The 12,400-nt window shown below is 32.1% G+C and overlaps 1 protein-coding gene across 2 annotated transcripts; it reads left to right on the top strand.

Annotated features, from left to right (window-relative positions):
- The first annotated feature begins 6,479 nt into the window (after nt 1–6,479).
- On the top strand, nt 6,480–12,082 carry LOC107855680 (protein IQ-DOMAIN 13). 2 transcript variants are annotated; one of them, XM_047409000.1, is made up of 6 exons: nt 6,480–6,855; nt 8,279–8,376; nt 9,155–9,628; nt 10,233–10,466; nt 10,825–10,956; nt 11,214–12,082. In XM_047409000.1, the coding sequence occupies exons 2-6, from the start codon at nt 8,302–8,304 to the stop codon at nt 11,928–11,930; spliced, it is 1,632 nt and encodes a 543-aa protein (XP_047264956.1). In that variant the 5' UTR covers nt 6,480–6,855; nt 8,279–8,301; the 3' UTR covers nt 11,931–12,082. The 2 variants fall into 2 exon arrangements, with proteins under 2 accessions (XP_047264956.1, XP_047264958.1); XM_047409002.1 differs by lacking the exon at nt 6,480–6,855 and adding an exon at nt 7,279–7,496.
- Nucleotides 12,083–12,400: the final 318 nt, after the last annotated feature.

The raw sequence follows: 12,400 nt of genomic DNA on the forward strand, positions 1-12,400 counted from the left end.
TAAAAAAGGAATGAAGATAGTACTTGTCATTTTTACTAAAAATAAATAACTCATAATATTTGTCATTTTAGAAAATCAAGATACAATTAATTGTTTGCTTACACTTTTATCCTCAGTTATAAATATGAAGAGATATTAATATGATGCAAACGAGAAAAATATTTTAAAAAAATGAGCAATAAATAAGATAATTTAGTTAAATTACCGTCGAATTAATATTTTTCTCAAGAAACATACAAATAAATGTGGCAAATATTTAGAAACGAAGGAGTATAAAGTTTCAAGAAAGTTTATCCCTTGTTAGCCTTGGTATTGATGGATAAAATACACAATGTATTAAAAAGAAATTAAGATTAAACTAGTAAAAGTACTTTTTTGTTTATGACTTCGTTTATATTATGTGTAAAGGAAAAGTGCACAAGTAACATGAAATGGAGTAGTAATTCTTAGGATGGTACATTATCGAAGCATCCTTTTGATCCTTATGGGATGCTGTTTATATTACCCGAAATTAAGTAAGGAAATCGAAAAAAATCATGCAAGATTTCAGCTTTTGTACCAAACATATTTGATTTTGAATAAGAATTTGAAGATTTAGGCCTAGTAGAGTAATTGGGACTGAAAGAGAAAAGTTAATTAGTATGAAAAGCAGTATTAAAGCCAAGATAATTATGACTACAGTGATAAGTGTTGTTGACCAACTTTTGTGGTGGATGAACCTAATGTGACTTCTTTACATTGATTGCTTTTCTTTTCGAGAAATAAGTTATTTGGGTTCTTAATTTATGTAAATTTAAAGGAGAAAGTGTATGTGTGAGGTTATTAGAAATGGAGGTTGATTCGTAATGTAAGATTTGCTTAGGCGAGTATATATTGAAGGATATATGCGGAAAAGATCAGCAATAAGAAAAATTAATGCTGTAACGAAATGGCTATGAGCAATATCAGTCAGTCACCGACCCTCGAATATACAGGTTCTAATCCTCCACGAAATCTCATCGAGGAAAGCAAAAGAAAGGAGAAAAAGGAAAAAAAACAAAAACAAAAACAAATTTTAAAGGAGAAATGTTAAAATTTTGAAAAAGGATCAATACTATTTTTCAACTACGCTAATTAACATAATAGACAATAATTAAAGTTGTAAGATTCACCGTTAATAAATAAAACAAAAAAGGTATAAATATATCATTAAACTTTAAGAAATGATACGTATATATTCTTTGTCATACTTTGGATATAAATATATCCTTGCCATTAATGATTTGGTACATATATACTCTTCTCACTAACGATGTCACGTGTCGCGATCCTAACTATTTACCTATTTTTATTTATTTTACCTTCAAATAATTATTCCATCCTAATTTAAAAGTGTAAACAACATAAATTCCCTTGCTTAAGAAAGTAATTACACAAAATCCTCTCTTATTTTCTCTCTCCCGAATTTTGACAAATATACTCATACATTCGGGCGAACATTATACATTAGTGGAATGTATAATGAAACCATTATTCCTAAATTTAAGGTAATTGAAATCAGTAATTACATCGTTGCTCCTTAATTAATAGCAATAATTAGCTAACATTAACTCATTTATGGATAAAACTAGTAACTGATATTTGAATTTCAAAAAAAAAAATATACAAGTCAAATTTTATTTTGTCTAATATTTGATTGAAGATCTGGAAAGCAAAAAAACTCTATTGCTGCAAAAAATTTCTTCTAAAAAAATCCCAAAAAACAACAAAATTCTTCTACATACATTCTTCAAAAATTCAAAAGTAACATGAATATCCCAATATTGCTGCGACATTCTGGAATTTGGGAATCAGAAACTAGTTATAAGTCATACAAAAGTGACGCAATAATTATTTCGGAAAGTATTACTTTCTTGAAATTGATTTCTACAATCACCATGGAGTTGGATATAGACGAAGTGCGTAAAAAAATTGAAGTGAAATATGTGGTTGAAGGAAACTCTTCTCCAATTGTAATAAGAAACGACAATGGAGTGAGGATTTACGTTGAGTTAAAGAAACAACTTGCTGGTTTGGTTAATTTTTCGCTTTGTATTTCAACTTGCTACAAAGCCAATAATGAAATAAAGTTTGATAAAGCAACTGGTTCTGTAATGTGTATTGAGGGTAGTGAATATGATTCGGTTGCGTTAACAGTTGTTGAAATGGATAATCAGTATGCACTATATGTGCCTGAAATGGAAGTTAAAAACTTAATTACTGATTGCAAGAACACTGAAATAATGGTGAGTCAGATATACAAGGATAAGGAAACTCTTGTTTCAGTAATGGCAAGACACGCAATAACGAATGGATTCAACACAAAAGCGAAACGATCCGACAAAAAAAGGTATGATATCAATTGTATGTCCTGATGTTATATCATATTGATTTTTTTTATGTTAAGAAATTTATGTTGTGTATTTTTGTGAATTGTTGATATGTAATGCTAATATACGAATGTATAATGTGATATTTTATGTGTTGGGTAATGTATAATTAAATCATGCCAAGCAAAGAAATGTATGATGCATTGGTTTAAAAGATTGTGAATTCGTTTGTATGTTATTACTGGTTTTTTAAGTAATAATTTTGAATGTATAATTTTAATCATACATTCAGAGATAGGTATAATATAACTGGGGCAGTGAAAGTTTTTATTTTTTTTGTTCTTACTATTTTAATTTTTAATATTTCTGTTTTATACATTGATGAAGTTTTTATTTGTTGATGCAGATATGTATTGATAGCATGAATACATACTTTCTAAAATTTAATTCTTTGATTAATGTGTTTTATGAACTATTTTTTTAATTTAAAAAATGTATGTATAAAGTATATTATACATTCAAAGATATGTATTATATAACTGGGCAGTTGCTGAAATAAATTTATTTTCTTTCTATTTTCAAGATTAATACTTTTATTTAACATAATGACTAAGTGTTTATATTATGATGCAGCTATGTACTGATTTGTCGTAACGAAGATTGCAAGGGGTCATGAAGACCTCTTGTATGAATGAATCGAAATTGTTTGTGATTAAAATATTTATTTCGGAGCCTAGTTGCAGTCTTAGGGACCGAGTGCTGAATAATGTGGTTGCGACAAGTAATTTTGTAAGTGAATTTATTGCTCCAAAATTAATCAATCATAAAAAAATACACACCCCCGCGGACATTATCAAAGAGATGAAAGCTGTTTACGGAGTCGACATTAACTACATGAAAGCATGGCGCGCAAAAGAGAAGGCAATTGCGATGCTTAGAGGTGGACCAAAATATGGATATAGAAAAATGCCCCATTATATATATATTGAACCAAGTGTATTCCCAATTGCATATTCGGATGCATAAGGCAGTAGATAACGAGTTTAAATACTTGTTTATTGCATTGTGTCCGATGATTAGGGGTTTTGAATTTTGTAGACCTGTTGTAGTTGTTGATGGGGTACATTTAAGCGGTCCATATGAAGGAACATTTGTATCGGCAAGCACATTAGATGGTGCAGGTACTTTGCGTTAAGTTTTTTTGTTTTGTACGCTTTTATTGTTTTGTTATTTACTATCTATTATATTATCTTATACATTGATGTTTTATGTATAATGAATCATACATATGCTAAAATTACCACCTTTATAATTGCCTTTTTAAAAAAAAAAAATGATTGACTTTTTTAATTTATATGTAGGTTGTATTCAGTCATTAGCTTACGATGTTGTTGATTCGGAGAATGACAATGCTTGGATTTGATTTTTTTCAAAAGTTTAGAGAGGCATTTGGTGAAAGAGACAACATGTGTGTTGTTTCAGACAGAAATGAAAGTATCATAAAAGGTGTAAGCATTGTTTATCCTAATGTCCCTCATTTAGCTTGTACATGACACTTATGGAAAAACATTTACGCCTATTTTAGGAAAAGCAAAGATAGACTTAGTGACCTTTATTATTCCATGGCTAAATCTTATAAAAAAAAAAAGATTTTGAATATATTATGTCAAAGGTTGCTAAGGTTGATCAAAGAGTTAAGGAATATCTGGAGGAAGCTGGGTATGAAAAATGGGCTCGGTGTCACTCTCCTCTAAATAGAGGTAGAATAATGACTTCAAATATAGCCGAATGTATTAATGGTTGTTTGGTTGAGGTTAGAAAACTTTTTATTCTAGGTTTCCTAGAAGAAGTTAGAATCTTATTTGCTGCATGGAATTGTAAGAACAACGAAATTGCATCGTACACAAATACAACTCTTGGCAGAAGATTTGAAGAGATTCTAACTCATAATGGTATGAAAGCTTTGCGGATGACGGTATGTGTTAGAATAGTTATGGAACAGAAAATTTATTTTACATTGAGTGTATATTAATATTTTTACATCTGAAACATATTATGCCTTTTGATAACAGGTTAAACCAGCAGGGAGTTATCTTTATTGTGTTTATGATTTGGGACGGAGGTACTTGTAGATATTGAGCGTGACACGTGCAATTGTGGTCAATATCAAATTGATGAAATACCTTATCCACATGGAATTGCTGTATTAAAAAGTAAAAATGTGAATGTAAAGCATTATGATCGTTATTGCTCTGAATTGTACAGGCCATAAACCATAGTTAAGACATATGAACTCCTGATAGTTCCAATGCCAGACAAGAAGGATTGGAATGTTTCATGTTTTGTTGATGATGAAGAAGTTTTGTCGTCCAAATATCAAAGACCTCCTGGTAGGCCAAAAAAAAGGAAGACATCTGAAATCAAGTGAATCATTGTCTTCAAATTCAAATCGCTGCGGTAAATGCGGAAGAGCCGGTCACAACCGTAGGACTTGCGGTTTCTTTCCAAAGGAATCATGATGAAGATAATATGTTTTTCTACATGTTGATGGTTTGTTTGATTTTAGTAGTATAATTATTTTGATTTGATTTTTTTGAAATGCTGGAACAATTAATTATAAGTTTTTTGGTTGCTATTTGAGTTTCACTTGTTCATTTAATGTTTAATAGTATTAGAACAGATTGTGTAATTTTTCGTTTATCATATTTCGTAATCATATCACTGTAATTTACAACTGATTGGTATATGTATTATGTTGCCTGGGAAATATAACATTCACTTAAAAAATAGTTGACACATAATCAATATGAACTATTATACGTTAGTATTTACTGAGTAAGAAATGTATGATTTAGCGTTATGCGTTGTGTTGGTGTATTATCTTTCACAGGAAAAAATGTCATTTTAATGAATATTAATTGTTACACGTTATACGCTTATATAAAGTATGGTTTTGTTCATTTACAAATGTATAAAGTAGATCATTTACAAATGTATAAAGTAGATTATACATTTGTATCATTAGAATAATCTCAGTTTTAAACATTAAAAAAACACGAATAACATACATGTATTAGTACAAAATACAAAAGTGAAATCACTTAATTTTGCTTATTTTGTTGAAATTTATTTTTGTATGACCTTTACTCATTAGTTGCATGTGTTGTCTTATAAGTAGTATTTTTTGTTAAAAGAATATTGCTTTATTCAGCGACATTTGAATGTAATTTATAGATTATTTTTATCAAGTGGTGAATAAAGCTACAAATCCATGAGTCAATACTTTGGATAATGGTGTATATGGAACAAATATGGTTGAAACATCAATAGAAGGAGAAGCAAAATATGAGAAAAAAGTGGCAAAGATAATTTAGAGGAATGAAGGAAAGGGTAAAAGCGTCATTAAGTGAATATTTTGTATTCTTTAGAATTTTGTTACTAAAAAATTTCCACATAAATAAAATTTTGTTTAAAATATAATAAAATGAATTAAGTAACTTTTGAGTAAAACATCTAAAGTTGAATGACTTTTTGAGTAGAATTTAAAGTTAAGTGATTTTCTGGAGAAAAAATTCAAAGTTGAGTGATCATTTAAGTTATTAACTCGTTATTTTACCACAAACGTAATAATGAAAAATAATACACTAGTACTAATCGAACCAAACTTATCATAATTAGTTGTTTAAAATAAGTAATAGGTGGTGAAATTGCCTTTGATAGATAAAATTAAATAGTCTTCCAATTTAAGGAAAGTTAGTTGAGGCCCGCCAAAAAAGCCATTGAGTGATAAAGTGGCCAACTTCCTTCCCCACCTAAAAAAGGAGAGGAAAAATTATCCTTATTCTAAAATAAAAAATAAAAAAGGACAATTTGAATCAAAATTTGGTCGTATACTTTCATCATGAAAGATCATTAAAACCAAAAGAAGTATTAAAAACTCAAAAGGTGGAAGGTAAGAGGAGGGAGAAAAAGAAAGGCCAAATTAAAAAAGTTTATTCCATTTATTTTTATTTGTTCAGTATTTCAAAAATAAATTTTTACTTTTATCATCATTTTTAATATATCAAAAAAGAAAAATTAGTCTATTCTATTTTACCTTTAACATTAGTTGCTTATTCCACAAATTATTTCTCAAAACAAAAGACTCCACATAAATTAATGGAGGTATTGTACTAAACTACTCATATTAATCATTATTTTATAATAGCGAGCAAAACTCAAAATGAATAAGTAAAAATAAAAATAAAGAGAGAAAGTATAGCAATAAAAAAGAAAAAAATGTTTGGAGGTAGAAGCAAGATTCAAAGTAGTTGGTGAATCAAAATCCTAAAAAAGGACACCAATATTATGGTATAGCAGAAAAACTGAAAGTGAGCTACAAAGAGAGAGAGAGAGAGAGAGAGAAAGAGAAGCAAAAAGGGCTTAAGTTCTTACTTGTTCTTGATTTGCAATTTGCTTTTGTTTTTTCTTGCAGCTTTATTATGGAAGATTCACAACAACGCTTGAGGTACATGATTTTGGATCTTTTTCTTTTAAATGATTTTTGGTGGCAAATTCAAATGTCTTTTGTTTTTTCTTCCTATGTTTTGCTGCATCTTGAACTAAGAAATGATTTTACTCTCTTCAAATTCTAGTTAAGGATGGAAAGATCCGACACATCCCACGATAACCTTTGGTAGTTTTGTTTTCTGTTTTCCCGTGGCTTGTATTTGTAGCTTTTTTGTGCGTGCGCATGTGACCGATCATAGGTTCAATTCTTGAAAATAATCTTTTGTAAAAATGCTGAATAAGAGTGTCTACAATAAACCCTTGTGGTTTGACCTTTCCCTCAACTTGAGCATGGGGAGAGCTTTGGTGTACCAGCTGGCCTATTTCATGTGTATGCATGTTAAATTTGTGAGGCTGTGATGTTTTCTTAATTCTTAGTATTTCTGTCAGCGTGTATAAATTAAATTCTTTTGGCAGCAATTTAGACAATTTCTCTCTCTCTCTCTTCATCACCATCATGACAAAAAATGGAGATCAAGTGAGAAATCAAAACCAAGATGTGAATAGTTTCTCTCGTCTATGATGTGCTTGAAGAGAAGCATAGATGGACAAGTTTCATGTTATATAGTTTTAGTTATTCTTGTTCTTTAATGTCTGCATGTAAGATTCAATTTAAGAAGTGGAATCTTCTTTTCAAACTCAAATTTAAATTTCAAGGGACTGGGAAAAAAGAAAATTCAATGTATGCATTAATTTTTATTCCATGAATTCTTTTTATCTATCCCTGCCTCTTTTTGGAAAATGAAAATTGAATCATTTCATGGTGAATAATTTGAATTTACTTTATCACAACATAGCAGCTAAATCTGCAAGACTTTGAAATTTAACTTTTTTAAAAAAAAAATGAAACATCTTTTTTCTCATTTCCCTCTCGGTGTTTGGTACTACTTGTTTTGGGATTGGACTAAATTTGGATTCACTCCGGAAAGTCCTACTTTTGGGTAAAGCGATTTCTATCAAATGTGATTTCATTTTTAGGACTCGAATCCAAAACCTCTGGTCAAGTATGATTGAGTAATATTCACTCCTCACAATTACATAAAATACTTCACAATAACAAATAGTGGGAGGTCGAGGAATCCCGTGAAATTAATTGAGGTGTGGAAAAACTGACAGGCACACCATAGTCATCAAAAAAAAAAAAATGGCAAGTATTTTTCGGTATTATGATTTAGGTGTGAGATCTATGTTTTTACAGGAGAAAATTCATGCCAATCTGTTCAACGTAATTTTTAGATACTAACGAAAATCCAATTCTACCATTCGAGAATTAAAGCCAATTCTGTGTAAATTCTGAAGTATTATTCTTTTAGTATCAATAATTGATGCCTTTTGAACTGCATGTGATAAATTAAGTTAATTTGCTTCGATATTTTTTTCAGGGTAAAAGAGTAATGCTAGTACTATGGGTAAAAAAGGCAGTTGGTTTTCTGCCATCAAAAGGGTGTTTACGCCCAGCTCCAAGGAGAAACTAGCCAATGTAAGTTTATTTTTTCTTCAAAAAATCATGTTAATTTGAGGAAAAATTGTGGTTATCTTCATATTTCAAAATTAGTTTTCGAGAATTTTCTATTTTATTGCCGATGATGCTGTTTGTTTGCGAATAAATTAATACCAGAAAAGTTGTAGATGTTGTTATTTCAGATCATAGACCTATTTCAACAAGTACGTAGTGTCTTATTTCCTCTGACTGAAAAATATAGTCGCTCGTTTCAATAATTCAATTTGTTTGTTTACTTTAAGATGCATCTTTCATTTTGACAGCTCTTTAATTCCAACTTTCCACATGACCCGTTTCTGATCACAGGATTAAAAAACATGTTGGTATATTTTTAGTTTAAGAACACAAAATTCAAAACTATTTTGATTTTCTTAAACTGTGACTAACTCATAACCAAATAAGCAAATTAAAACGGAGTGAGTTCGTATGTAGCAATTGAAGTCAACTTAAATTCTCAAAACTATTTGAAATCGAGTTGTACGACGTGGGAGCACCATTTACATAATTTTTTTTGTTCTGAACATTCTTCTGTAGCATGTGCAACAACTAGAACATCGCCTCATCCTGAGCAAGTTGATGTCGGATATATGAATCATCATTGTCCATGTCGCTACATTTAAGCTCATCAGTATTATATGTCATTAGCATGTATATGCCTGAACTGTTTCTGAAGGATCATGTTGGGATCATGGAGAGAGTTTCTGCATGTATGTATCTCATATACGCAATAGTTATGTAAATTGGAGGATTGTTGCAGGAATCAGAGAAGAGAAGTGCTAAAGAAAAGAAAGGTCACGGAAAACTGAAGCATGCAGAGACCAAATCTTTTATCCCTCTCTTCAGAGAGCCAAGTAGTATTGAGAAAATACTAGGAGAAGCAGATGAACAAAAACTACTTTCTCCAAGATTCACTTTACCCGCAGGAGCTGTCTCTCCTCGGGTTTCTTCTTATAGGTTTATCACTCCTAGCGCTACGTCTCCAAGAGTTGCCTCTCCTAAGGCTTCTTCTTCTCGCCGGCTTACTTCACCTAAGGCTCCTTCTCAAAGGGTTACTTCTCCTAGAGCTGCTTCTCCAAGAGCTATATCTCCTAAGGCTCATCCTCCAAGGGTATCTTCTCCTAATGTGAGTCACAACCGCAAAGAAATCAGCTATGCTTATAGACCAGAACCAACTTTGAGAACTCACAATCTTTCAGCAACCAAGATACAAGCAGCCTACAGAGGTTACATGGTAAGTTTCAGTATACTTGCCTCTTGCAATGGTCGGATAAATATTTTGTTAGAAGGTTTTGGTTTAGTTTCTGTGGCAACAAGTAGAGGAAAAATGCTTGTTAGTTGTTGGTACCTAAGGTAAAGCAGTTCATTCTGTAGAGTGGACTGCAGCACATATTGTCTTAACAGAATCTAATAGTCTCTCGACCGATATGTTCCTCAAAAATCGATTCAGGGCAGATTCTTCCCCCAACTAAGAATAGACACTGCATCTCCCCTCCCCCCACTACCCACCCCGTTTCTACCATCAGCAAGAACCTGCTTTAGTTGCATATAATACGGAGGTTTAACAATTGCTTCATATATCAGGAAGGCTACAGCTATCTAATATTATCATATACTGTTCAACCTATTGCCAATACCAAGTAGAAGTAAAAGATTTTTATCCATTTTTCATTTATTCAATATAACTTGAGTTTAGTGAATCATGTTTGTATTCAGTCATACAATGCCGAGTTCAAGTTTCGTTTGCCTGTCCAATGACCATATCCATATCCAAAATCCCATTTCTTCTGCTTCAATCTATGTTATGTTCCAATCTTGAGCGTTTTCTATTTTCACAGGCAAGGAGGAGTTTCAGAGCTTTGAGGGGTTTAGTAAGGCTTCAAGGAGTTGTGAGAAGTAGTAATGTAAAAAAGCAAACAGCAAATGCCATGAAACAGATGCAACTTCTTGTTAGGGTCCAAACTCAAATTCAGTCTAGGAGAATCCAAATGTTGGAAAGCCAGGCACTTCAACACCAAGCATACAGGAATGACAAGGAAGTTGAGAGCAGCATCAGTAAATGGACTCAGCTGGTATGTCTGGACCATCTTCATGAGTTCCAATTCTTATTTAGTGGTGATAATTTGCACCATTCTTGTATCCATAAATCATCACTCCAGAACGATTAGTGCTGACAGTTGTTGGTTCAAGTTGATTTTGTTTAATTTTGTGATTCATTATCATTAATTTTGTGATTCATTATCATGTGTGGAAGAATAGTACAAACGTCCCTATTTACATAGGTGTTGTTAGCTATGGCAAAATTATTATTATGTCATCATTTGGATTCAGGGATATCCGGAGTACTCAAATTAAAACTATTAGTTTTTCTTGTTATGCAAATAGAGTATTAACTTTTCACTTGATGTTTGACGAACAATGCTGGTATAGTGCGAGGCAGGTAACCAGGATAATTGGGATGATAGTTTGCTGACCAAAGAAGAAGTAGAAGGAAGGCTGAGGAAAAAAGTAGAGGCAGTCATCAAGAGGGAGAGAGCAATGGCATATGCATATTCTCACCAGGTAGAATTTAACATTTGTTGACATCGTAGTAGTTTTTCACACACACACATATATATAGATGCCCCGTGTTGAAAAAATGATGAGTTCATTAAACATATGGTCCATCAGCCCTCTACGGATTACTGATGACTGTTTTTCAAGGTCTTATAGATGTTTGTTGTTTGTTGTTATTGGTCTTTGCTAAGTATATTTTGCGATTAAGTATCTCTCTTGCAAACTTTTCAAGGCTAATTTTGATAAATTACCTCTTTTATCAGCTATGGAAAAATGATCCAAAATCAGCTTTGGACCTTGGAGCTAATGGTTTTCCATGGTGGTGGAATTGGTTGGAACGTCAACTACCTTCAGGAAACGCTAACAAGATTCCTGCTGCTGTGAAAGATATCAAACTAACACCAACAAGGGCTATTTCAGAGCACAAACCAAGTCCAACGCCTGTAAACAACATTACTTTCAGACGGATACTATCTGATTACGATAACCATGACTCATCGGTCACACCAATGTCGACCAAGTCAGCAATTCCAACAAGGGGGAAACAGATGCATAATCCAACTAGAACACCACCAATGAACAACTCAAGTCTAAAAAAGTACTCGAGAGCCCGAGCTAGTGCTTCTAACTACCCTTTTGATCTTCCATTGAAGGACGATGATAGCCTCACGAGTTGTCCTCCGTTTTCAGTACCACATTACATGTCACAAACTGCCTCAGCTAAAGCTAAAGCCAGAGCAAATAGCAATCCTAAGGAGAGAAATCTGGAAAAACAATCCAGTGACACAAAGAAAAGATTTTCCTTCCCTTTGACTCCAAATGTTTGGTCTTCCAAATGGAGCAAAGGCTCTGGAAAGGATTCTACTTCTCGGAAAGAAGTCGATAAACATGAGTCCATGGCAGATCATATAAGTGTGGATTCAACTGTTTCGATGCCCGCAGTTGTTGGTGGGAGGAGACCATTTAACAGATTTGTGTGATTGTTCTTTTATTACTTTTCTTGGAGATTCTTGTTAACTTGTGGAGTTACATTTTGTTTGTTTGTTATATGAGTGCATGAACTATTGTATGGTATTCATAGAATCGATGTATAATAATGAAGAGGCCATAAGAAGATTGTATTATGATTCAATACTTAGCTCCCAATTCTTTGATTTGAGAAAAAGGAAGAAAATGAAATATGTGATTTGAGTATATCCTGTGCTTCTTTAAGAACAGAAAAGTTACATTTAAAGAGGTCTCACTGACTATCGTTTCCAGTCTACTTAATTTCAAAATGATCAGGTCTATTTTAAAACTTTGAGATTTCCAACCTTAGCCTCAATTCAAAAATCAATTATTCTGATATTTTGGATTGTAAAAAGTGAACTTGTGCAACATTTCTTTACTTGAAAAGTTAAAATTTGGTGCTCTTGGCTTGAAAAGTGTCCAAGTGCATTCATTTATTCAC

The sequence above is a fragment of the Capsicum annuum genome, chromosome 1 (assembly GCF_002878395.1).
Source record: "Capsicum annuum cultivar UCD-10X-F1 chromosome 1, UCD10Xv1.1, whole genome shotgun sequence".
In the NCBI taxonomy this organism is placed as follows: Eukaryota; Viridiplantae; Streptophyta; class Magnoliopsida; order Solanales; family Solanaceae; genus Capsicum; species Capsicum annuum.

What these genes read in the sequence shown, in the direction of transcription:
- LOC107855680 (XM_047409000.1), top strand. Translation starts at nt 8,302, where the DNA reads ATGGGTAAAAAAGGCAGTTGGTTTTCTGCCATCAAAAGGGTGTTTACG. An exon ending in CAGCCTACAGAGGTTACATG is followed by an intron (nt 9,629 to 10,232) that starts GTAAGTTTCAGT and finishes CTATTTTCACAG; the next exon opens with GCAAGGAGGAGTTTCAGAGC. An exon ending in CATATGCATATTCTCACCAG is followed by an intron (nt 10,957 to 11,213) that starts GTAGAATTTAAC and finishes CTCTTTTATCAG; the next exon opens with CTATGGAAAAATGATCCAAA.